The sequence below is a fragment of the Hyaloscypha bicolor genome (genome assembly GCF_002865645.1).
Source record: "Hyaloscypha bicolor E unplaced genomic scaffold K444scaffold_17, whole genome shotgun sequence".
In the NCBI taxonomy this organism is placed as follows: domain Eukaryota; kingdom Fungi; phylum Ascomycota; class Leotiomycetes; order Helotiales; family Hyaloscyphaceae; genus Hyaloscypha; species Hyaloscypha bicolor.
In genome coordinates, this window is record NW_020194519.1 from 1,133,524 (window position 1) to 1,159,345 (window position 25,822).

The 25,822-nt window shown below is 42.2% G+C and overlaps 6 protein-coding genes across 6 annotated transcripts; 1 reads left to right on the forward strand and 5 right to left on the reverse strand.

Moving 5' to 3' along the window:
- Positions 1–367: 367 nt before the first annotated feature.
- On the reverse strand, positions 368–6,003 carry K444DRAFT_582353 (uncharacterized protein). Its single transcript, XM_024877791.1, has 3 exons — positions 5,707–6,003; positions 2,622–5,654; positions 368–2,567 (listed from the first exon to the last, which is right to left on the reverse strand). Exons 1-3 carry the CDS (start codon positions 5,769–5,771, stop codon positions 575–577), a joined length of 5,091 nt encoding a protein of 1,696 aa, XP_024741749.1. The 5' UTR covers positions 5,772–6,003; the 3' UTR covers positions 368–574.
- A 1,171-nt stretch (positions 6,004–7,174) lies between these two features.
- K444DRAFT_625479 (protein transport protein SEC61 alpha subunit) lies at positions 7,175–8,755 on the reverse strand (the record flags this gene model as incomplete). Its single annotated transcript, XM_024882533.1, has 3 exons — positions 7,175–7,250; positions 7,304–8,648; positions 8,746–8,755. 3 exons carry the CDS (start codon positions 8,753–8,755, stop codon positions 7,175–7,177), a joined length of 1,431 nt encoding a protein of 476 aa, XP_024741750.1.
- Positions 8,756–9,636: 881 nt separating this feature from the next.
- K444DRAFT_705468 (P-type ATPase-like protein) lies at positions 9,637–13,765 on the reverse strand. The gene is made up of 4 exons (XM_024888111.1): positions 12,869–13,765; positions 11,020–12,818; positions 10,327–10,969; positions 9,637–10,268 (listed from the first exon to the last, which is right to left on the reverse strand). Exons 1-4 carry the CDS (start codon positions 13,540–13,542, stop codon positions 9,974–9,976), a joined length of 3,411 nt encoding a protein of 1,136 aa, XP_024741751.1. The 5' UTR covers positions 13,543–13,765; the 3' UTR covers positions 9,637–9,973.
- A 2,217-nt stretch (positions 13,766–15,982) lies between these two features.
- K444DRAFT_640601 (mitochondrial putative tRNA dimethylallyltransferase) lies at positions 15,983–17,414 on the reverse strand (the record flags this gene model as incomplete). Its single annotated transcript, XM_024884512.1, has 2 exons — positions 15,983–17,299; positions 17,346–17,414. 2 exons carry the CDS (start codon positions 17,412–17,414, stop codon positions 15,983–15,985), a joined length of 1,386 nt encoding a protein of 461 aa, XP_024741752.1.
- An 809-nt stretch (positions 17,415–18,223) lies between these two features.
- On the reverse strand, positions 18,224–19,403 carry K444DRAFT_608535 (uncharacterized protein). The gene has a single exon (XM_024879402.1). The coding sequence runs from the start codon at positions 19,280–19,282 to the stop codon at positions 18,623–18,625; it is 660 nt and encodes a 219-aa protein (XP_024741753.1). The 5' UTR covers positions 19,283–19,403; the 3' UTR covers positions 18,224–18,622.
- On the forward strand, positions 18,279–18,589 carry K444DRAFT_207549 (uncharacterized protein). The gene has a single exon (XM_024871053.1). It carries the CDS (start codon positions 18,366–18,368, stop codon positions 18,555–18,557), a length of 192 nt encoding a protein of 63 aa, XP_024741754.1. The 5' UTR covers positions 18,279–18,365; the 3' UTR covers positions 18,558–18,589.
- Positions 19,404–25,822: the final 6,419 nt, after the last annotated feature.

A 25,822-nucleotide genomic window follows, 5' to 3' on the forward strand; every position in this document is an offset into this window, starting at 1 on the left:
CGCCTCGCTCTTCCAAAAAGGCAGCAAATTGACCCCGATACGGACAACATTCTTGTATCGGGGTGGGTAAGAGAAAGACGGGAGGGATGGCTGGGAGCATCTCCACAACAAGTTTGAACGCGAACCAAGGACATATTTGCAGCCATGCTAATGGAGCGGCGGCTACCGGCTTTTCCGGACAGCAAAAAGACCCGATACGGATAACAGTATCAAATCCGCTAACCAATTAGGGATGTGAAGGCTGGTGGTCATTGGATATAAAGTCCGACGGACAGAAAGCAACGGACGACTAGATTGAAGAGCGCGGCGCATAGAAAGGCAGTAAATTTGGAAATGAGCTGGAAATTTCCCGGTAAAAGTCGGGTTCAAGTCCAAAAGAGACGGATTGCGAGATGGAGGTCATTGGCAAAGAACCCAAGTAAGGAGAGTCTTTCAATCTACCGTTCTGCGTACCGCAGCGATACCCAGGAATACGAGAAAAAAGCGAACCTATTTTAACATTTTAACAAGGGGATTACCGACTATCTATGTTACCTATCCTATTTCTCTAGTTATTCGTCCGTCCGTCGTCCATTCATTCAACATCTACCAACCTCCCGGCATCCCAAGCCTTCTTCGCCGTCTTCTGCAGCGCCTCCATATCTCCGCTCATCTCACACATTCCCCTGAAGATAGCCTCCTTACCCTCTTTCTCCAATAGCTCGTGCGGGTGTCCGTACTCCACCACGCTGCCTTTGTCTAGCACCAGCACCTTGTCGTAGTCGACGATGGTCTGGAGCCTGTGCGCGATGGTGATGATGGTGCTCTTGAGCTCGCGGATCGTCTCTTGGATCTTGGAGTCTGTGTTGTAGTCGATAGATGCCGTGGCCTCGTCCATCATCAACACTTTCGGATTCTTGAGCATGGCTCGCGCGAGACATAGGAGTTGGCGCTGGCCTTGTGAGAGGTTGTTGCCCGACTCCGTGACCGGGGAGGAGAGGTTGAGGAATACATTTTTGTTAGGTATGGGTGAGGATGTCCCAGTAGGACTGTGGAGAGTCCCATTGACTTGAACGCCCGGTGTTGCGGGCCGGGAAGCTGTCAATGGAGTCGATGGATTGGTGATCGAAGTCGGCGCTCCGATCAATTGAACTCTTCGTAATGCAGTGAAGATGTCTTCATCTGTGAAGAGACTGAACGGGTCGAGATTGCTCCGGATCGTACCAGTGAATAACGTCGGATCTTGCGGCACGATCGTAATTGACTCTCTGAGGTCTTGAAGACCAATGAGACCGATGTCAACATCATCGATCAGGATCTTTCCTTCTTCCGCCTCCAGGCCCCGGAACAGCGCTAGAGCTAAAGAACTCTTTCCTGCACCTGTTCGGCCGACAATCCCCACTTTCTCCAGAGGCTTGATTTTGAAGCTGACATTTCTAAGCACCGGCTCCAAATCCGGTCTGTACCTCGTTGTATAGTTAATAAATTGAACTGAACCCTGACTCGGCCAGTTGGCGGCCGGTCGGGCTTTCTCAATAACCGGCTCGGCTTCTTGCTCGACATCAAGGTACTCCTTGATACGCTCCACCGAGTTCATGTTCTGCTCATTCATCGCGTATAACCGGACGAGCCAGAGAACGTTCTCAGTAAAACTGATTGCATAACTCAATGACAAACCAGCAGAGCCGGCATCGATCGTTCCAATACTGAAAACGACGAAAGCTCCAGCAAAGAAAGCAACGAGATCACCAATAACATCGATTCTGAAGGCTAGCCAACGGTTAGTAGCCCATAGGAAGATGAATGGCCGGCTATGGGTGTTGATTCGCATCATGTTGTCGCGGATGAATCGTCTTTCGTCTCCATAAGCACGAATTGTTGTGATTCCAGAGAGCGTTTCCCCGAATTGCTGGAACAAAGGACTTCTCTGCACCGACTCGATTCTCTTCAGATCTCTCGAGGACCGCAGGTAGAACTTCCCAACGAAGAAATACATCGCGCCAATGAAGACACCAGCGATTAGGAAGCCAGGCGTAATGGCCGAGATCAGGGCGACCGTCACAACAATTGCCAAAGCACAAGACATAACTCCAATGGCAATTGGAGCCACTTCTTGATCCACGGCTTCTAAGTCCTTGCTGAAGCGGTTCATGAGTTGGCCTAGGGGTGTGACATCGAAGAACTTGAACTTCGCACGCGTGACCGAGTGCATCAAACGCTGATGTATTTTCCAGCTAGCTGTCAGGGAACCAAAGAACAGCCAGAAGTCCCTGAATAGCGCAACAAGCATACAAGCAATGCCAATGAGGGCATAGACTGCAAGATAGTATGAGACATCTACGTCTGGTGCAATTTTCGCGATGAGGGATGTCTTGTTTGGGTCGAAATACGGCTGGATCTGGGAGATCCGGGAGCTTGCCACGTTGACCGTCGAGATTGTGTTGCCAATGTAGCTGTTGACAGACACGCTGTATGCCCCCATCGATTCCGTATCGTATTGGTTCGCCCATTGCCGGATCCAGACGTTGGCCGCCAGTGCTCCAATCTGTTGAACTCCAAAGACAAGGACCGCAAGCACCCAAAACCACCTGAAAGTTTGGTTAGTGCTTTATATCTACAATGAGTGAAGTGACAAAACATACCAAGGTCCCATAGACTTCAAGTAGAGGCCGATTACAGGCCATTTGACCCCACCTTCGGCCTTGGTTTCTTCCATAGCATCCTTCTTGAGTTTGGGTTCCTTTTGTACGCTCTTGACTTTGGTGAGCTTCCCATTGCCGTTGCCATTCGCAGCGGCATCATCAACGAGAGTCTCGTTACTCTCATCGCCAACACTCGAGGGTACTCTAGATGGGATTCTCGAGATAGCTGCAGATCCTGGCCTTGATTTGTTGACATCTTCGCCAAGCTTTCCCGACGCCATAACCTCGTCAGCTGGTCCTTGAACTTCGATCTTTCCATTGTCAAGAAGGACAACATATCTCGATTGAGGCACACAAAGAGCCAAGTTGTGCGTCACCAAGAGGCAAGTTCTTCCATGCATAAGTGGGCCACGAATGCAATTATCGAAGATCCATTTCGCGGTGTGCGAATCGACTGCGCTGAGACAGTCATCCAGAAGAACATGCTTCGAGTTCGAGTATAGTGCTCGCGCGAGAGAGATTCGTTGTTTTTGACCTCCTGACAAAGTGATACCCTTCTCTCCAACGAGAGTCTCATCGCCTGCATCTAGAATCTCGAGATCGCGCTCAAGAGCGCAAGCCACAATGACGTCCTTGTATCTTTTCTCGTCAAATGGTGCAGCAAACAAGATGTTTTCCTTGATATTCGCATTAACAAGCCAAGCTTGCTGTGCGCAGTAGGCAACACTTTCAGTAAGGCCAGTTTCTGGATCAGGCCGAACATCCTCACGGCTGCATCCACCAGGTAGGAAGACTTTTCCCTTTATCAAGGTCATTTCTCCGAGGAGGGCCATCAAAAGAGAGGTCTTGCCAGATCCAGTTGGGCCAGCAATGATGTTTAGCTTGCCGATCTCAAATTTGATGTCCACATCCATGAGACGGAAAGCCGGAGAGACCTCTTCACCCACTGCTTCCTTGCCACCCCAAGAGAAAGTGGCGGCCTTGAAGCCGATCATTTGCTTTCCATCTTCGTCGAGATTATCGTGGCGAAGTTGTTCATATTTCTCGGTCTCCTCTTCATTCAAAAATTCTTCAACACGATCCACAGAGACCTTGGACTCTTGGACATGTGCAATCATGTCTCCAAGCTGGTCAAGAGGAACACGGAGGATGTTGAAGAGTGATATTGCAGTGAATGCAATCGAGGGATAAAGCGGCTTCTTCTCGACCAACGTATAAACGAGGAAAGAAAAAAAAGTGATGACCACCGGAACTGTGTTCCAAACAGCCACGGCAAATGCCCAAAGGATGTACTTACCCCGCAAAGCCTTCAGTTCGGCTGCACGCTTGTCGTTTACGATATTGCTGAAGCGATGCTCCCATGCAAAGAACTTGATGATTCTAATGTTCTGCAACACCTCGTTGGTCGTATGGATACGCTTGTCTGTGGCAGCCATGATCTTCTTCTGAAACCTGCCAAAACCTCGGGCGAAAGCAATGTTGACTGGCAAGAGAATAACCATGACAATAAGTCCAGGAATGCTGCTGTATCCAAGGATTTTATACAGCAGGTAGACTGCTACGATAAGCTGGGTAGGGGCCGCGGCGAAGAGGAAATGCAAGTATGCCGTGATCTCGCTGACTTTGAAAGAGTCAACGGACATCAGGTTGATGATTGTGCCAACATTTACTTGCTCGTCGTGACCCTTTGCTGCAGGATCTGCATCTGGAGCCGTGGTGGGGTCCGGATCCGGCTTTTTGACATCCTTCGTCTTCTTTCCGCCGAGCCCTAAGAGCTTCTTCAATTTGCTGGTTTTCGCAGCATCTTCCGCGTCCTGCTTATCGCCCAGAACTGTATCATTTCCAGCTGCAGCTTTTCGTCGCAGAGCCTTTGCATAAATCTCACCAATGATAATGGCCCGTAACCTAATGCAAATCTTGCGTCCAAGCCAAAGTGCTTGTCCATCGGCATAAGATCGAATGATATCTGTGAACGAAAGCAGGATCACATAGAGCCAAATGACATTCCGAGGAGCTGCTCCAGGATCCTCGATGTATTCCAAAATGGACTTCAGCAACAAAGTTGGGGCAAACGTAAAGAAACCGGAAAAGACAGCAAAACCGCATTGGGTGAGGAGACTTCCTTTGAAGTATCTCATGAGATGCCATGTCAGAGCAGTGGTCTTCTTCAGTTGTCGATAATCAGCCAAGACTGCCGCTGCCTTATCCTTTGGCACCAAATTCCAGACCTCTGAGATCTCGAATGTCTTTTTGTAGCCTTGCCATACAATTGCATCAACCCAGCCGAAGGTAGCCAGGGAGAATAAACTCGCGAGAGGCTCTCGAGAAGGCTCAATGTCGTTTTCCCACTCCAACACAACAGCCTTATTCCCCTTCCTCGTAGTAATAGCAATTCCGAAGAGGAGGGTATTTAGAGAGAATTCGGAGATGATCAGAGCCTGTGCGGTTCTCGAACGTGGATGAATGAGCGCAGACCGGAAAATGATAAGAGAGAAGAGCCACATGAGGCCATACAGAGTCGCAGTATGGTTCCATACCCTCGGTATTCTCCATCGTGTCTGGGACAATAGCAATCTCGAGGTCGCCAGTACCAAAACATATGCCCATGTTATGATCCCCGCCACCGTTGCAAGTGATCCATTAGGGCCGTACGCATGTAAAACCAACGCCACCACATTGATAGTAATTATCACCGCGATTGCCAAAAGTTCAACGACTACCAACGTATATTGTCCTCGAGGAGCATCAATGGCGGCAACGGATCCTTTGGTGGTTGTCTTTGTCAAGGCCAGGCGCCCCCCACCTATGGTCAAGCCCTCATCTTCGTCCTCGTCTGCAGTTGTGGATCCATTCTCGTCTGCAGGTACACTCTGATATGCTGCACCATTGAAATCTCTACTTCGACTCGAGCCGTTCGCAGAGGCATTGGGATTCGTGTTTCGTTTTAACTTGACATTGCGGCGGATAGCTTGTGATAAGAGATGCACGAAGGAGAGACCGATTACGATTAATGGAAAAAGAACTTTTAAGAAACTATTTTGCAATTAGCACATTGAAGCTTGAGCCGCACAGCTAGCTATCTTACTCTCTCTGCACGCAGTTCGTTATGTCATCAACCTGCCATATTGGACCTTCGCATTTGCCCAACATTTTCCAATCGAAACCGTTTCGAGGACTCGAGAGGTTGCGGGGTTGAGGAGGTTGGAACGCAGCAGGCAAGATGAAAGCCGTGACTTGTGCCCTCGCACAGTCCAGAGATGGAGGTTAAGAGAACAAACTTGTGAAGTGAAGAAGACTGTATTTTAAAAAGATATTGCGAGGCTTCATTACTTAGCTTTACTGCGCTAGCAAGGTATAGTGGAATGGTGGATCGGGGACGATTGCGGGTCAACACCAGGGCGGACCCACCCCACTTGATATTTATGCTGGATGGTCCCCAGCCGTTCGTTCCCTCTACAATTTTTCAACTTCGCTCTTTCCACCTATTTCGTCCTGCTCTTGGCACATGAAGTTGTCACTCTTTCAATTGAACTTTTACTCAAAGAGTCACCATAGCCCTTTTTCGAAGGAAGAACGTCATGACGATCTCTTCTCCCGTCTCTATCCGTACCACCATCACCTCAGCCTCCAAATATATTCAGTCATCCACGGCTCATTTGCCCCGGCCGTGTATCACTCTGGCTATTTCCCACCCACACCGCCTCTTGGAACAATGTCCCTCCCTCCCCTCCTAAATCAATTTCGGGAAGGTGATTGGTGATAGACCAGCCCCCTCCTGGTTCTTCGAACGTCTCCATGGGAGCTGATTGGCCAATAAGATCCGTGCGAAAAGTTGCGGTTAGACAAAACGGCCAACCTGCTTCCGATAAGCAGCGGCGGGGGAGTCACAATTCAAGCCTTGTTTAACCTTATTGACTTGCATGCAGGTGGACATTCTGACTCCTGAGGCTGCAGGAGAACGTGACCGAGTCATGCAAGATTCCGTCTAGATTGGTCAAAAAGTGTGTAAGATACGCAGACACCTTTAGATGTATGCTAAAAATAAAGAGGGAGGCAGAATAAGCAATTGTTGACTCGAAAACTCTTGGCGAAGTTGAAGAGGACTCGGAGGGTGGTCTCAATGTACCAAGACGGCTTGATGGTTCTCATCCGAACAAAGTTATGCATTTTAAAAAGTTGCTCTCTTTCGTCCGATGATGGTAGTTTGCCACAATCACCATGTCACCAGTCTCTGGAGAATGCAAGCATATGTTTACAGGGCCGTTGATAGATAGATACAATACACTTCTCTACCCATCCCGCCCAACATACATTTCCAATCCACCTATGCATTTTGTGACACAGGAAACTTTATCTTTTCTCGCTTTTCCATGCCATGCTATATCCCATTCCCGCCATGGTATTACACCAGCCGCTCGCTCCTATTTCAAGCGAGAGATCTTACAAGTTACCCCATTCGCTCCCACCCTCACAACTTCTTTTATGTAGCCCAACGACCCCAATACCCATGTGAAGTAATGAAAGATGAACGAGCTAGGCTTGGGACGCCTACTCTATCCCATTATCATACCCTTCATCCCAGCCATGTCACCTTCTTTGGCTGCGATTTCGAAGTAGCCGTAGATGATACTAGTTCAGCATTAGCTCATGGTTCCGGATTTCGAAAAGGAGAGAGTGCTTACGTGACAGCCAGCAAGATACCGGTACCCGATCCCAGTGCACCCATCAAATCGCTTGCAACAGACAGAGCCCCAATGCAGGCACCACCGAATGCAGCAGCAGTAGGAATAATGCGCTTGAGTTCCTTGTACATGCTCTGCTCTCTATGACCTGCCATAACAAGACCTTGGTCCTTCAGCTGTTTGGCGACGTCTCTTGGGCTGGAGCCGGAAACCTCAATCCAGGTCTTGGAGAAGACAGCGCAGGCGACAAGCATGTAGATGATGTAGACGGCTGTGTGGATTGGGTCGAGGAGGGCGTCGGTGAAGTTGAGAGGTGGGGACATGTAGTATGCGAGGCCAGAAACAGCATAGAGTTGCGCGGATCCTTCCTTGGGCTCCCAGACGCCGAAGAGTTGAACGAGGAGGTTCTCGGAGAAGCGGGAGTATAGCATTTGGCTGATCAAGAAGACGTTGGAGGACAGAGCGCCCTGCAACATGATGGGCATGTTGGAGGTGTAGAAAAGGCGGACAGGGTAAGAACCGCGTGCGCCACGTTGGCGGGAGGACTTGACTGGGATCTCGACACGGAAACCTTGGAGGTAGATGACGGCGGCGAATATAACGAGGGTGGCGAGGAGGTTCATGATGTTGGGGAGATTTTGTCTATAGAAAGCCTCTTGGAGCGCTCGTTGCTTGTTTGGCCATGTGAGGAGCAAGTGGAAGAGCGCAATGACTGCACCCTCGAACTCCGGTCCACGGCCGGTGTTGATGGTAGTTGGGGAAAATGCCTTCCACACAATGGACTCGCAGATGTTGGTCGCAATGAAAAGAGAGATACCACTTCCGAGACCATATCCCTTCTGGAGGAGCTCATCAAGAAGAATGACGATCAAGCCAGCAACAACCAATTGGAGGATGAGGAGGAACACAACACCAGCGCCGAGGTCAGAAGGCTGGCCATAAAGGCCAGTGAAAACATAGACGGTAGCCTGACCCATTGACAGGATGATGGCGAAAAGCTTCTGCGCAGTCTGGTAGAGCTCGCGATCCGATTTCAAGTCAAGGTTAACATCGATCAAGTGTGTGCCAGCAAGAAGCTGGAAGACCATGCCCGAGGAGATGATTGGCGTGATACCCAATTCCATTAGTGTTCCTCTGTTACTCGCCAATATCATTCGCAGCCAGTATAGAGGATCCGAGGTATCTGAGGACATAATGCCATAGAGTGGCATCTGGCTCATGACCAAAAAGATCAATAACGTTAAGCCGGTCCACATCAGCTTCTGGTTGAAAGGAACCTTCGTCTCGGGTTGCTGCACCTCAGGGAGGATCGGCGAGAAGGGCTTGATGAGATCGAGGAATCGAACTGTGTAAAGCGAACACGCACAGAGTCAGCCATCCTGTTCTTGGGGCGCTCAATGGCAGATTGGCTCTGGAGCTGGAAATGGAAAGGAGGAACTCACGGCCACTCATCCTGGCGGTATTGTCTCTGAAAACCTCACAGACGTGGAAGAAGGGAAAGGTGCTTAAGGAGCGACAGGAAATGCCGCGTCGAGTCTGCTTTATGTTCGCAGAGTGTGCGCGTGATGATGTGTTCGAAAGGAAATAATTCGAACAGATCTCAAGCTGGGCGTCAAGAGCTCGCTTCGTAAATTTGGGGTGCTGGCTCGGAAAGATGTGGCCTTTGGCGGATGTGACACGTGACAACTTTGTTAAGGCTGGGTCCCAGCAAAACCCCTGAGCTAGGCTTAATTTATCGTAGAACAGATCTCAGCTGGGTTCTGAAGGCGAGGAAAGAAGCTCCTAGAATTCTTCCTTTTGCAACCATTGAGAAAGCCACGTCGTTGATTTCACCACTTTTCACCTTCCCATTCCTGGGTGGCTGGTGAAAATTCGTGGCTGGTGAGCCTTCCGACCCCTGAACTGTCCCAGACGAAATTTGGAACTTCGGATGAACAGGGGACTGGGAATCGGACGGAACAAAGGTGCTTGGAATTCTAACATTTCCACAGTTCCTAGCCCGCACAGTCCTATTTCAAAGTTCTTCTTTATCCGTGCTTAACAAATTATTCTTTATTTAACTTCGATAGAGAGTTCGCCCTTACCCTCTCCCTCCCATTATAATCACAATCACTTTCTAAGCAGCACATTTAGTTCTTTCCCCTCCAAAAAAATAAAAACAAACAAACAAAGGAAATGATTATAAATCGCTCCAATGTTCCCAAGTTCCTAGTACATTGAGATTCTCTTAGATTTGCGAGTGAAATGTTAACTCCTCCAGCTTTGTCGCAAATCGTCTCAATGTTCGGGGTTGGCTGGTACAATGAGCTCGATACTCAGTTTAGATTGTATTTTAGGTGAAGTTCAGCTTTAGGATAGTGCTGACCTTCTCCTGTCGGATAATTTATAACCAGCTTTGATTTCTATTTCTATTTCTATTTCTAGGTTCGCATATACCTCCTCACTCTGACAGCATTTACCAGTATCTATACCACACATGTAATACCGCCCGGCCCCAAATCTACAATTCTATACTCTGTAATTTTACCACAAAAACACGTAGTCATCCTCTATAACACCACCTAATCAAATGCACTCCGACCTCGTTCTAAAGACCGCCTCAATAACACCAGTAAATGCCACGCTATGCAGTACACCCATACTGCCCCAAACGAAAAAGATACCTTAAAACTACCACGCCATCTTGGCAACCAACCCCTTAGGGTACTTCCTACACCACCACTTCCTAACCTCGTCCGTAAACAGCAACCACATGCCGAACGCAACAGGAAAGAAGAAGTACTCCACCGGGATCTTACTCGAGTTGATCGCGGTAGTCAGACCCGGAATATACAAGAATATAAAGATGACGACCAGCGCGAACAGAATAGCTGGGAAGAGAGCGAGGTTTTGAGTGGCTTTGTTGAAGATTGGTGGCTGTTGGAAGATCGAGAGGCGACGAGTACGGGTTGCGAACAGGTTGAACCTAAAAATCGTTCTTGTCAGCTATATATTGGTTTGAACGGAGCTCTGTAGGGACTTACCATTGCATAATGACCAAGTTGACGAAGTAAATCGACGAAGCCTCAGCCAGGACCTTGTTGACATAGTTGACATCGTAGCTAGCTGGATATTCGCCATATCCCAACCAAAGAGCAGAGAAGTGGACACCTCTGCGCTGGCAATACCAATATGACATGGCGAACGAGCAGATAGTTTCTTGAAGGCCGAGGAATATATAAGCATGGAACATGAGTTTCCAGTCAACAAGCTTGTCCTTTTTGAGATTTCTTGGCTTTCGTAGGAGCAAGTCTGCTTCGGGCTTCTCGTATGCAAGAACAGTGGCAGCTGCACAATCCGTAAGACAACAGATCATGATCATTAAGAAGGAGGATAAGATCTGCGGGAGACCGAGGATAACGCTGGTAATGATGGGCCAGAACTCAGAGAAAGTACCGGCAGGGAGGAGGTAGATGATTGTCTTCTTCAAGTTGTCGAAAACAACACGACCATATTTAACAGCCTCGACGATTGCTCCGAAGGAGTCAAGGAGAACCATGTCAGAGGCCTCGATGGCAATGTCAGATCCGGAACCGAGCGCAATACCGATATCTGCTGCTTTCAGGGATGGCGCGTCGTTTACACCATCTCCGGTCATACCTACAATGTTCTCACGCTTCTGGAATTCTGTACGCTGTTAGTTTGTTCCAGTTTCCATGAGGGTTTGGGGCATCTACCTTTCACAATACGAAGCTTTTGTTCCGGAGTGGTACGAGCAAAAACAATCTCATCATATTTGCAAAGCTGGTCCCATTGACAATCGTTGAGTGTGATCAATTCCGGACCGCTGAGTGTAATCGAAGTCGCTGGACCGCCAATCTCCTCAAGCTCTTTCTCAGAGATATTCGGGCTGATCTCTTTTGCCTCGACGGGAACCCTAGAGAGCATACCGATATCATGAACCATGTCGGGAGCATTGGTGATAATACCACACTCCTTGGCGATTGCTTGGGCCGTGAGCTTGAAATCACCAGTGACCATAAAGATCCTGATACCAGCTCGGCGGAGTATGCGGACGACCTCCGGAATCTCAGTTCTGGGAGGGTCGACGATTCCGACAAGACCAATGAGAGTCAAATCGCTGGAAGCCTGGGTAGTGATTTCCGATTCGAAGGTATTGTGCTCGGGGAAATGAATAGATTGATGACCGGAGAGAATCTTTCTGGCGAGAAGGATGACGCGCTTGCCTTGGCTGGACCACTGGTTCTTGATATCCTCAATCACAGTCTTCATTGAGATATCCAGCGGGTGAACTTCGCCATCCTCTCCGATGTAAGTAGTGCAGCGCTCGACAATGATATCCGGAGCACCCTTGATCATCAGAAGAAGATCGTCCAATTTCCAAGCTTCAGCTTCGCTGGGTGCGAGTGCAAATCTGAGTCCAGCAGGGTCTGCCAAAGCCAAGGTGCGGATCATGAACTTGTTCTTGCTGTTGAACGCCAACTCGAAGGTTTTCTTCCAAAGCAATTGTAGGTCGCGGACTGGGCCCAAACTCTCCGACAATCTTAACACGGCCTGATCGGTTGCATCGCCAGCAATTTTCCGCTGATCTAAAGGAAGATCTATTGTCGCAGCGTCAAATTCTCCTGCATTGCAGAGGCCAGCACAAGCTCGAAGCTGGGAAACCGCATTGGTTTTTTCGTCTTTGACCATTATGTCGCGGGCTTCTACTGGAGTCATTTTGAGAGCGGCTATAGAGCACCCAGTAGCAAACATTTGGTTCTGGTAGAGGATTAGCGTCCGCTGAGAGAAACTGAAGGAGAAATCTACCTTGGTTAAGGTACCGGTTTTATCAGAACAAATGACAGAGACTGCTCCAAGAGTCTCGACCGTCTTGAGAGACTTGCAAAGGACTTGATTGCTCTTCATAATGTTGGCAGTGATCGTCAGCGAAGCAGTGAGAGCAATTGGCAATCCTTCCGGAATGAACGCAACCGCTACGGTCACGACATCGACGATGAGACCAGCAACATTGATCCAGGTAGGGTGAGACTTTCGCAGCCAAGCACCCCAACAGATAATCACCACGATATTGAAGAATATCATCAACGAACAGATAATGATGATGAACCTCAAAATCTCCTTTTGTAGAGGAGTCATGCCAGTCTTTGGGGTGTTCGTCAATCGAGCGATCTTGCCAAAGACAGTGCTGTCACCGGTCGAAACGGTAATACCAATGGCAGTACCAGAGATACAATGGGTTCCTTGCATACCAATGTTATTGGTTTCGAGGTAGTTCTTGTCCGTATAGTCGATAGATCCGGGGACCGGTTGAGACTCCCCGGTAAGGATAGATCGGTCGAATTTGGCATCTGAAGAAACTTCGATGAATCGAACGTCTGCTGGAAGTTTGTTGCCAAACTTGATGTAAAGGAGATCACCAGGAACCAAATCAACGGCAGCTGTCTCGACACGGTTTCCGTCTCTCAATATAGAACAGTTATCTGGCAACATTCCGGAAATCGAGGCCATAGTCCTGGAAAATGTCAGTCTTGGTTGTTTCGGGAGATGCATAGAACAACGTACCTAGAAGAAGACCAATCTTGCCAAGCATTGAATAACGCTTGAATAACGAAAACGGCATAAAGAACAATGGCCAGTGCTAAGTTGGCGATTTGAGGATTTGGATTTCCGAGAGGTTTGTAGGTGACCGTAACCAGAACACCACCGATCAGCAGAACAGAGCCAAAGCCACCAAACATATATCCCATAACTCGTGAAAACAAATCACTCGGCGGTTTGGAGGGCGTGTTCTTTCCAAACTCCTTCTGCTTTCGCTCAACTTGCTCCTTCGAAAGACCTTGCTCAAGGGATGTCGAAAGTCGAGTCTTGACCTCATTGACGGACCAAGTGTGCCATTGCAAATCACCCAGCTCTGCAGCAGCATCCTTCTTTGCCTTTACTACCTCAACGCGCTCCTTCTCTTTCGTCTCTTCGATGGCGTACGAGACGGTTCTGTAAGTGATCGGAAAGGCTGTTGCGGGATCGATTGAATTTCGACGTCTTCTGCTTGACATGGAGCCAATTGATGTGGATGATATGTTCGAAGCGGTCCGGGACAACCTGAGGACCGTGTCGCGTCTGCCGGCCTCCTCATCGCCGACACTGCCAAACCTGATCGTCGCGCCAGGGCGTGGGGTGGGGTGGGAAACTTCATCGTCTGGCTGGGCGGTACACTCGAACGTTACTTTATCAGCCATTGCGACTATTGGAAGCAAATTGCTGGCGGATATGCGACGAGATGCGCTTGGGGCGGGAGAGGTGGATGACCTCAACACCGCACTCGAGAGCGAGTGGGAAAGTGAATAGCTACCTAGTAGAGGTATGTGCTCGTGAAGAAATGGGAAGGGGAAGGACGTGACAAGAGAAAGTGCGAGCAGGAGCGCTTCCTAATAAGCAGCTGCGGCTGTAGCCAGGCGAGGCCGAAATACTTTTCGACGAAGCTGCCTGAAGCCAGGCTGCTTGCCCCTCCTCGAGCATGTGTCAATAACTAGCAAATTACCGTGGACCTTTCGTTCGATTCTCGGATTCTCAGACATGGCACGATTCCAGGGAGCCTCCCATTCCAAGCCAATTTGGGCTGATCCAGGTCCCAGGAAGAAAATCGGAACCGGCAGGAAGGTTTGGTCCCAACGGAAAGTAGTCAAGCACAATCATGTCCAGCCAGGATTCGAGAATTTGAATAGGGCTGAGAGATTAATCGCTCATACTAGAGAAACTTCGACCTGCCCCGGGGTGACAGATCTGTCGGTGGTGGCACTAAAATCGTGGCGCGGGGCTTCGATGGCTGCTCCACCAGCTCAGCCCCAGGCACAAGATCTGGCATATCAAAATCTCTCACAGGCGGATCAGAGCTCTGCTGCTAGGTGACGTAATGGAGAATTTTCAATGGACAGGAGTTGTTGGGAAGAATTTGTCGCGAAAATGCCAACCTTTTCTCAGCGGTGAGAATACAGAAAGATCAGTGATGATGTTGAATTTTGCAGGTTGGAGTTTCCCGAAGTGTGTGGCTGGCTCATCAAACAAGCTTTTCTAGTCTCGGTTATCGACGCATGAACTCTAAGTGAGTGGCGGGGCCTTCAGGGGTCGAGCAGATTCAAGTTTTCTTCTCATCCCAAGTTTTCTCCTATCTAGTGATCTGTGATTATTGAGAAATTCACTTATTTTGAGGCTACATATTGCTCAAATGTCGTTACTCATCATGGAGTAATAAATATGGCCACTGTGTAAGTCTGGGGTTTAGATGGTTCAGTGCAAGTCGATACCGCATTCAAGTACTGTCCAAAAGTTTTCTCTGTGGAACTAGAAGAGTAGACTCTTAGCAAAGAAAACGGTCACGGAATAACTAGGAGGGAAACCCAAAATCGGAGATAATGCCATTGTATTATTGCAAACTTTTGTTTCTCAGGACAAAGATATCTCGATCTATCCTTAATGTACCTGAAGAAGCTTTTATTATTGATATCGTCTCAAGGAATCATAGCCAGACACTCAGCTCATGTTAAATGAACATCCTATCTGGCCTTTCACAAAAAGGAAAGCAGCTCATGTTGAACGAGCCTCTCTGAACTCACAGTACAAAAGAAAAGGAGACGACAAGGAAGATGCCAAGTCATCAAGCAGTGAGTTTCACTGACTTACCTACTTAACGAGTAACGACTCTCGAACTCCGCCTCCCACTTTTCCTCGCACCCCCCTTCCCACCACCACCATCTCGACGGCGCTTATCTTTGCGGTCCTTGCGATCTTCAGCATATGGATCCTTCTCCTCCTTGCACGTTGGACAATCGCCACTGTGCTTAAAGTCCGCGCCGCGCGAGAGGCCAAGGTTGGTGCAATTGTGCGCACACTCGCCATGATGGATCGCACCTCCGCAGAGGGTGTAGCGGGCGGGATGAGGTGGCGCCCTGTCGAAGGTACAGCCGTAGCCGGTATATTCCGGGTAATGAACTTGACACATTTTGTGATATATTTAGTTAGGTTAGGTTGCTTGGGTACAAGTGATGCTTGAGTTTCGAAATTAAAGTATGATGCTGTGGTTATTGGAGAGATGGAACTGTGGATGGTGAGGAGAAGTCATTTTGGGAACTCTGATCTGAACATGTTACAGTTAAAGAGGAAGGACTGTCCCATATTGTAATTGCATTGGCATTCTTCAAACCACTGTTTTGAATATATTGAAGCCGTCTTTGAGAACTCGTTGTAAAGATAAAGTAAGGTTGCGAGGAACAAATCTTGAACAAGTGAATATTGGATGCGCTGAAATTGTGGCATGTGCGATATATGGCTTTCTTTGTACTATCGCAGACCAGTTACAAGCGTTTTGTGAATCTCCAAGAGAATTTAAAGCTACCTCTTTGTTGTGTCTACTATCCATTCCCAAATCTTGAGTAGATTTTGTGATTCCTGACTCCAAGGGTGACCTGCATTGTTGCAAGAAATTCTCCGGTAAGGCTAAGTGAGACATTGATGCTTGGGTCTCTTGGGACCATAACAGCCATTTCGGATTCACCGGCAAGTTTGGTGAGGATTACCCTGGCAAGATAAGGCTGAGGCCCGGCATCCCAGACCATACTGGCCGTGCATGGATGCGCGATTTAGCTGCATACGGAAAAGCACAAATAGCTGTTCGTAGCCTATTCAAGACGTATCCTCTGCTGAGATGCTTTCATCCTTCAGATTGGAAGACCTACCGCTTGCTTCGTTCTTCTGCTTCTTCTTGACCAGCGCTCGATGACGACGACTTTTGAGGTGAGTCTGCCATTGAATATTGTTGACGGCTACCATATGGCATACCTCACATTCTTGACGGAACCATACGTCAGGTTTTTCATCGAGACCGTCGGTTGGGGCCAGAATATTTTGAGCTGCCTGAGACAGCTCATAAGGAGGAGGCAGCTCGCTGCCTTCTAAGAATCTGGCAGCAACATCGATGGCAGGGTCTGAGACAACCTCTGTCCATCGACTGATGTCTGTTCCATCGAGCAGGTACAGCTTATTCAGAGCATTCTCGTCCGATAAAGCTGTCATCAGGTTCAGACGAATCCATCGGACTTGACGCTTTGCGTATTGGCGAGTAGCGGCCTTCGTTTGCTCAATAGATAGATCGTGAAGCTTCAGCAGATCCTCTTGAGAAGTAGTTCCGGTCCCAAAAGCCTTAAGATAAGCTTCGAATTCTTTCCAGCCGATTGAGACCCAGATGCCGCGAGTTCGGTCTACTGGACTTCCTGCTTGTGAATGCACCTTTAGAAAACCCGCCATCAATTTGACTTCGTCCAGAAGGCCAGCATCGATCATCTTGTCAACTCGAGTGTCCAACCGTTGTTTCAGAGTCTCTGACCTGGCGTGTACCCAGAATAAGAGGGTCGAACCATCGCCCACGACATTTGTAGAATTACCGTTCTCGACGTCCCCATGAAGCTTTCGCTTCTTCTGTTCGGCGTAGAGCTCCGACGCTTTCCTCCCAGTTGTCAGAAATATCTCCAGAGACCGTCGGATCTTTCGTCTGTCCTTCGGGTGCCATCGATCCGCCATCACAGGATCCACCTCCCTCAAACGCTCGATCATAATTTCTGTAGGCCCTCCAAGAATCGGAAACTTCTCTAAAACCTCTTCGTTTGAATATACCGTACTGTCTTGCTCCTCCCTCTCGTCCGGTTTCCCCAACAGCGAGTCCTCGAACAGCAGAGACTGCGTGTAGTAGTGTGTCCCTCCAACCACAATCGGCAGCCTCCCTCTCAATCGAATCTCCCTTATGATCTGTCCCGCTTTCTTCTTGAACAAGCCCACTCTCCATGGCTCCTCGTTCAGCGCAATAAAGCCAAGCAGATGATGTGGAATTCCTTGCTGCTCTTCGATCGTGATCTTGTTCGTGATGATGGGTAGACCATCGTACATCTGCATGGCATCGCCGTTGATGATCTCACCATTGAATCTTTTTGCCAGGTCGACAGCAAGCTGTGAAACTGTTAGCTTGAACGGAAGGTGGAAGAGGGCTTCATACCTGAGACTTGCCAGTGCCTGTGGCGCCTAGGACCACGAGTAATGGGTCCTTTGGAGGTTTCGCCGCCATAGCAATATATCTTCGAGTTTTGCTCGCATGCCTTAGCATCCGTGCTTCTGATTTTGTTGTTTGGAAAATATGGCACTCGAGAGGAGTTGGTTCCGCAGATTTGTGGAAGCGGAAAGGCTATGGCAGAATAAAGGCGGTGTGGCTGGAACTGCCCACGCTTGAAGCGCGCCTGCGCCTAGCATGAGACACAATGACAGGTAGTTGTCAGACCAGAGTGGGATCGCATTCGAGGGTCTCAGGGATAAATTTATACTAGAAAAATCTTGCCATTCAACGACAACAGCTCTCCAACAACAGTTCTACAATGTTGCGGTACTATCGCAGTGAGATCTCTTATTTAGGCATAGTGCAATCGCTCCGCTTAGTCAGGATCTATGCTCTCTAAGCGGCCCGTTCCTTGGATCGTTCGATGATCCTCTATTTTAGCGTCACAAATGTTATCTTAATCGAACTTTGTCACCTACTAAAGTGACTTTCAGCCTTGAATGCAAGACCTTGCTAACGCATACTTGTGTGAAGCTTGTTCAAAACCAATTGTCGTCCACGCGGGCACGTCGGCTGTCCTCAATGTAAAGTTGCAACCGCTGGTGATATGCAGATCAACCAATGATTCTCGATGATGACGAGTCAGAGGCACGCACGGAGCCTAGTCCCGAGCCCGTACTGTTGGCAGATGGTAAATGCACAAACAGCTACTTTAGTCATCCAAAAGACTTGGATAAGCAGCGTCGCCTTGAAGCGCGCGAGGATGGCGCGATCCACGTGCAATTAGGGTGAACTGTGCATCTGAACAAGATAGCATGTACTCAACTGTATTCGCTACAATATATAACTAGGCACATATATCTGATATGGCAGTGCCCGGAAAGCGCTTTGAATGTAGTAAGTTTCATATGAAATCCGTCCACTCTTGACTCTTCGTCTCCCATCTGTGACGGCGGGATCAATGCAATGGTCGAAGGCTCAAAGTTCAAAGAATCTCATGTATTGGAAAATACTAAGCTGTGGAACAACGTAGGGAGGATGCCTCGACCTTTTAGTATTGTCCCGCCCAAGCATTCCGGCTTAGCTTCGTTTTGCACCTGTTTCCGATATCCTGTCCTCGGCAGATCATGCCGTTACGCCAGCCGTCACACCATCTGAGTCTCCATTTGACGGGTAATGCCAATTATCTCGCCGCATCACAGAAGGTAAGTAAGGTTGGATAGTCATCGATTGAGAGATAACTTATGTATGATAATCTCATGTAATTTGTCGATATTATCCAGGAATTCGATCCCGAACTTCTGGCAAACTATCTGCACATTGCCCCTCTTCGAATATCCCTCCGGGGCTATGGCAACGACTTTGCCAGGGATCTGCGCAGAGAGCCCAAATTCGAGCAGGCTTATTGGAGCCACTGTAGCTGGGTGGAAATAAACCACGACAAGGTCGGCCTTCGCTTGTTTGTCAAGCTCCCACAAGACCTGCTCACGATATGGAGCAAAGGTGATGTCCTCACGCCATGTGCTGTCCCAATCTGGGCGGTTTGGATTGAAAATAGTTATCGGATGCTCAAAAAGCGAGGCAGATAGCTTTTCGCGCCAGTCAACATTATCGACTGCGGTGGTTGTGCCTGCGAGGAATACGGATTTGATTCCGTTGATAGGCTCCTCCGAAGGTGCGCGTATGATCTGGCTCCTCTGAATGGAACTCATTTGGCCAAGAGTGCACCGACAGAGTGTTGAATACTGAGAGATGAGAGCCCGAGAAATTCTGGATGGTAGCATGGGAGGGAGTGCTGAATTATCTGATGAGGTGGAATTCAACTGGAAAACAAACAGGCTGCGAGCGGGGTTTGTGCTTTGGGCTGTCACAATCCCTGCCATTGCAGCCCCATTCGAATTGTGAACGCGCTAGAAAAGCCTCCCTTGCATTCACCAGCGGCGTGTTTCAACGATGTGAGTGACTTTATATGGTGCTACCACACGTTCATGCATGCGGGGTCATGAGGTCGCTGCGGGCCTCACTCTCATAATGCATCCTCTTCTATATTATCCTACGTTCGGACCACCCTAAGCGGTTGGCTCTCGGGGCTCCTTAAAAAAAACTGGTTACGTGAGGAATACTAGAATCTCCTCCTTCTAGAAAATCGCATATCGGAACGTAATTATGTCCAAATCCTTAGAGCTAAGCTTAGGATTATAAAGAAGAAGCTCAAGTGCCTTTTTTTTTAATATTTTAGTAGTTCTGAGATATAAGGGGCTTTTATTACCATTTTTTAAAGCTTAGGGGAAAATCTGAAGCTAGCGGCTCTATAGAAAGTACTAAGAAAGAAAAAACCTGGCTTTATATACTCTCCTCTTTTTCTTCTCTTTATTATTATGAATTCTTTTCGCTTTTATACTTCCTATAAGCAAAACCGGCCTGCTTCTAAATTTATTACAGAACGAGCTAAGCTATATAAAACTTGCTATTACTATTGAGTTTATATTTCCTTTTCTCTTTTCTGGCTTAATTAACTAGTTAATAGGCCCGAAATATTACTAATTATATCTAGTAGTACCCTATCTTATAAGAACTTAATTCAAATACTCTTTCTATTTCCTAATAATAATAATAGTTAATTACGGATATTTCTATAAATAAACCAGTTCTATAATACTAGTAATAAATCTATTAACTATTTATTATAGCCTTAATTAATATCTTAAAAAACCTTTTTATAAATTTATTTATTATATAGCCTTCTGGCTTTCTCTTATATTTCTGGCTAGCTTTTATATATATAACTAGTCTATTTACGAGTTACTATATAGTTTATAGAGCCTTCTATTTTAGTTATATAAATAATTACTTTAAGGCCTATTACAATAATAATAATATAATACTTCCTTTAATTTATAAGCCTTTTTTATATTTCTTTTATTTTTTTATAAGTAATAATCCGCTTTATTAGGCCTTCTAAACAAATATTTAAATATATAATTATATTTTTATCTTTATATTAATTAAATATAAAAAGAATATATAAATCGATTTCTTTTATAAGATCTAATATTTTTAGATCCATAATAAGCTCTTTTATTTCCAAGGCCTATTATAGCCCGTTTTATATATTAAATTCTTTTTTATATAATTCTTTTTTTATAATCCGCTTTTTATAACTAATATATAAGCTATTAATTTCTTTTATTTAGATTATATAATTCTTTTATAGCTTATAAATATATTTATAAATTATAATCCGTTTATTATAGTCTATAAAATAACCTATAAATATCTTATAAGCTAGTAAATTAATTTCCGGATTTTATTTAATTTATAAATATATTTAATTATTATTATAAAAATTTTCTAATAAATAATAAGATTATAGCTTTTATTCTAAATAAGTATATAATATAATAGATATATATTATAATAGATATATGTAATAGTATATAAATAAGTATTAGATATCATGAATCTAGTTTCCTATTTTGGGTAAAGCTTATAATTAGAATTATATAAGTAATCGGAATTATACAAATTATATAGAATTATATTTCCTAGTTAAGTAAAGTACTTTATAGGCTTAACTAAGTACTAGGGAATATATAGGGAAACGCTCCTAGTTTTAGAAAGAAGTATTAATTAGTTTTTTATTAGAATTAATTCTTGGAATTAGTTATACTTATAAGTATTACTTTATAGCTTACTTACCTTAATTACTTATATATTATCCTACTATTATATATCTTATATTCTAATTAATCTAATCTTTAGAAAGTAGTTCGTTATAAGATAGTTAAGCTATTAATAGACAAAAATATTAATAGCTAGAGTATTAACTAGAAAAAGTACCTCTATTATTACTAGGGTAATCTAACCGGGTATTTAGGAAAGTATCTAGTTAAGTATTCTTTATATTACCTAATTAGGAAAAAAAAAGTAGAACTCAGATATTCCTAGAACTAGCTAGTAAGATAATAATAATAAAGAAATTAGTAGCGGCTTATTATTATATTACTAAGTTAGAAATAGAAATATAATAGAGAAAAGATCTAGAGAAGCTAGAAGCTCAGATCTATTATCTTGAAAATATTTAAATACCCGGTATAGAACCCGTTATACTTCTAGTAATATTCTTAGTTTAGAAGGCTCTAAAAACCCGAGAACTACTTACTTATTAGGAAAAGAGTATTAAAGAAATCCAGGACTTCTTTTATTAAGTAAAGTTAAAATAATATAAAAATAATAAGATTATCTAGGCTACTAATATAATAAAAGTTATATATTATATTTCCTATTTTAAGGATATAGCCAGAAATATCTAGAAGTATAAGAAGTAATTAGTAGATATTAATACTATAAATTAGAAGATCTTTATTAAGTTTATAAAGAATTCTATTTTAGATTTAGAGAACTATAGTAATAATACCTTTACTAAGTTTAAAAATACTAAATAATAGCTAGGCTAAAGTATTTAAAGCTTTATATCTTACTTAGATAGCCTATTAAATAACTTGGGATATATGGGTTTATTATAAGAAAGAAAGAAAAAAGCTTATTTTTATAGCTATAAGAATTAAAAATAATTTGAATTTATTTATTTAATAAGAATATAATAATAAGCTAATAGAATAATAAAAGAAAAGAAATAAGAAAAAAGAAAAAGAAGATAATAAAAGAAAATAGAAAAGAAATATATTTCTATTATAAGATTTATAAAACCAAAGTAGTAAAAGTATAGTAATAAGATCTAATATAGTATTTATATTAGGATTTATAAAACCGGATATAATTTGCTTTATTTATTAGAAAAAGAATTACTATATTACTATTTATTTAAATTAAAGAAAACTAACTTACTATAACTATAATAAGTCTGGCTATAAATTATATAAGTACTTAGAACTAAAGAAGCCAGGAAACGAATATATTCTATAGTAGTTATACTTATTTATACTATAGAAGGCAAGGCTCCTAAAACGAGAATAATAATTAAGGTTATTATTAAAATAAGAAAAAATAAGTAAAGAATTAAAATATTAATTAATTCGGATATAGAGGCTAATTATATAAAAAAAAATTAGCTTTAGATATAAGTATTCTATTAATATTAAAGGCAATTCCCTTATTTTTACTAGAAAAAAAAAGAATTCATTTATATAAAAATTATATTCTTAGGATTACTATTAAGAATATACTAGGGAACTAAAAAGAAACTAATATATACTTTATATTATATAATTTTAATCTAAACTATATTAATATAATATTTGGATTCCTATAGCTTTATTAGATTAATTCTCTAATTTCCTTTAGGGAAATAATATAAAAATACTAGATTTAATTATAAAAAATTAAAGTTCTAAATATTAGAAAGTTTACTAAAATAATAAAGTATAAGATATATGTTTTTTTATTAATTATTTATCTTATAATAAATAGCTAAAGAATTATTACTATTACTATAAATGAAATAAATATATTTTCTAAAAAATATTAGGACCTTTTCTAAATATTCTTTATAAAGGCTATAGATATACTATCTAACTATTATATAATAGAATATTATATAGATCTAGAATCAGGGTCCTAACTATTATATAGTCCTATATATACTTTATTAGAAAAGAAGCTTAAAGTTCTTTAGGAATATCTTAATACTAGCTTAGAAAAGAAATAGATCTATTATTTTACTAGCCTAGCTAGTACCCTAATTATATTTATTCTAAAGAAAAGAGATAGCTTATATTTATATATTAATTACCGGAATTTAAATAAGATTATTATTAAGAACTAAATACTATTACTACTTATTAATAAAATAATAAATAGGCTTTATAAAATAAAGATATATATAAAGCTAAACTTAAAGAATACTTACTATTAGTTATAAATACAGGAAAATAATAAGTAAAAGATAATATTCCAAATATACTATAAATATTTTAAGTATTATATTATATTTTTTAAACTATCTAATACTTTAGTAATATTTCAGATATATATTAATTATATATTAGTAGGCCTTATAAATATTATTTATATAATTTATTTAGATAATATTTTAATTTATTTAGAGAACCTAGAATAATATATAATAATAGTCTAATATATACTCGAGTAATTATAATAATACTAGCTTTTTATAAACTTGGCAAAATACGAGTTTAATATAAAGAAATAAAGTTTCTAAAGTTTATAATTAGCCTAAATAATATAAAAATAAAAGCTAGCCGGGTTATAGCTATTAGGAAATAGCCGGCCCTAAAGAATAATATTCGAGAAGTTTAAATATTTCTGGATTTTATTAATTTTTACTAGAAGTTTATTTATAAATACTTTAGGGTAATAAAAAAATATATTAATTTATTAAAAACTAATAAAAACCTATAATATTATTTTAGCTAGATAAATAAGGCAAATAAGGCTTTTAAGAAGCTATAAATTATATTTATAATAGTACTAATCTTTTATTATTTTAATTTAGCTTTAAAGATTTATATAAAAATAAATACTTTAGGATTCGTAATTATAAATATAATTTTCTAGCTTTTTAATAAGAGAATAGAAGCCAAATAGTATCCTATTACTTTCTATTTAAAGAAAATAATTATAATTAAGAATAAATACGAGATATATAATTCTAAACTCTTAGCTATTATTCTAGTATTCTATATTTAGTAGTATTATTTAGTATATATCTAGTATATTATTATTATTAAAATAAATTATAATAACTTAAAATATTTTATAATTAAGAGAAAACTAAATAATTAATAAATAAGATAAGTAAAGAAGCTAACTATTTTCGATTTTATTTTAAAGTATTAGCCAGAATATAGTAACTTTATTAATAGGCTATTAAGAAGACTAGATTTTATAATAAAAATAAATAAAAATACTTTATTACTTATATTTTATAATAAGTTATAAAATATAGAATAAAGAATTCTATAAGTAATAATAATAGAATATTATACTATTCCTATAATACTATAATTTAAAGCCTAGAAAAAAAAAAGTAAATATTTCTTAATTAATAAGATATTAAGGAATTCTAAAAAGAAAATCTATTTTAGTAATAAAATAATACCGGAAATATTATTATTTGAGCCTATTACTAGTATAACTAGTTATAAATAGTATATATTACGAATTCTAGCTATATAAGTAACTAGGTCCGAAATAATATATAAGAAAAGCAAAGAAATATTATTTAAACTACTATTATAATACTAAAGGCTTAATCTATTAGTATAATACTAGTAATATAAATAGTATTACAAGTATAAGATCTAGGGCCTAGAAGGCATAGTTAGACTATCTCTATTTCAATGATTCAAAGCTAAAGAGAAAAGAGGATCCCGAAGGAGTCTCGGATCTAAATAATTATAAGCTATATACGGGCCTATATACTAGTTTAAGCTCGGGGTCATATATAATAATCAGGTAACTACAGATATCTTACTCAGATACCAGATGCCTCTCTAGCTCTAGTCTAATCCCTACTAGTACCATATATTATAATAACCATAATATTACTTCCCTTCTCAAAATAAGCTTGTCTCCGAGCTTTAAAAGTCCCTATTAAATTTCTAAGTCACAGGTTATATATTAAAGGCCAGGGCCTTTTATATATAACTTTAAAGAATTTCCGTTCATATTATATAGTTCCGGTAATATATTATTCTTAGTATAGTCTAACTAATAGGAGAGATTCTAAAGTGGCCCTGGCTATTTAGGGTTCTTATTATAGAAGCTCTAAAGAGCTAGGGTACTATTACTTAATAAGGAAGTAGGATATTATTCCGGATCTAGGTCCTATTCCTTTTACTAGACTCGGTATTTTAGCTTCCTATAAAGCAGTTTTACTGCTTATACCTCTTGAACTTCGTATTTCGTTTCCCTATTTTATAGTTCTAATAGCAGAGGCTCCGGATTTACTTATCCAGAAAGAGAATTATCTGGGTCTTTATATAGCTTCTTTATATAGAATACCGGATATATTCTTATTAATTCCGGAAGCTTGAGCCTAAAGAAATATCTCACTTATTCCAGGATTTCATATAGTTCTTCTATTTAGTAAACTAGCTTATGGCTTAAATAATTATTCTTCTAGTACTTAGTAGTAATCTATATCTTATCTCCTATTCCGAAGTCTACTAGTTAGTAGTACTTATTAGCTTAAATAGTATAATATTCTTATACTTATATTATATTCTCCTGTATTTTTTATTATAATTTATAGAATTATATTACTAGGGCCTTTGCCTCTTATCTATTTAGCTTTTTCTTCGGGATACCCGATTATACTTGGGTTTCCTAGTCAAATAATATCTGCGGTTTATAGCCCTTCTTTATAAAGAACGGGAATTAGTCTATAGTTTTATAGACTAGAGTTATCTACTAGTAATTAATTATTACTATTCATTTAT

Bases quoted from the DNA above. Each gene is read 5' to 3' on its own strand.
- K444DRAFT_582353 (XM_024877791.1), bottom strand. From the start codon at position 5,771: ATGTTGGGCAAATGCGAAGGTCCAATATGGCAGGTTGATGACATAACG. The intron at 5,655-5,706 runs GTAAGATAGCTA...ATTGCAAAATAG, and splicing joins ACGAACTGCGTGCAGAGAGA to TTTCTTAAAAGTTCTTTTTC. The intron at 2,568-2,621 runs GTATGTTTTGTC...CCAAACTTTCAG, and splicing joins TTGAAGTCTATGGGACCTTG to GTGGTTTTGGGTGCTTGCGG.
- K444DRAFT_207549 (XM_024871053.1), top strand. From the start codon at position 18,366: ATGGTCGAAGGCTCAAAGTTCAAAGAATCTCATGTATTGGAAAATACT.
- K444DRAFT_608535 (XM_024879402.1), bottom strand. From the start codon at position 19,282: ATGGCAGGGATTGTGACAGCCCAAAGCACAAACCCCGCTCGCAGCCTG.
- K444DRAFT_705468 (XM_024888111.1), bottom strand. From the start codon at position 13,542: ATGGCTGATAAAGTAACGTTCGAGTGTACCGCCCAGCCAGACGATGAA. The intron at 12,819-12,868 runs GTACGTTGTTCT...GACATTTTCCAG, and splicing joins CAAGATTGGTCTTCTTCTAG to GACTATGGCCTCGATTTCCG. The intron at 10,970-11,019 runs GTAGATGCCCCA...AACAGCGTACAG, and splicing joins AAAGCTTCGTATTGTGAAAG to AATTCCAGAAGCGTGAGAAC.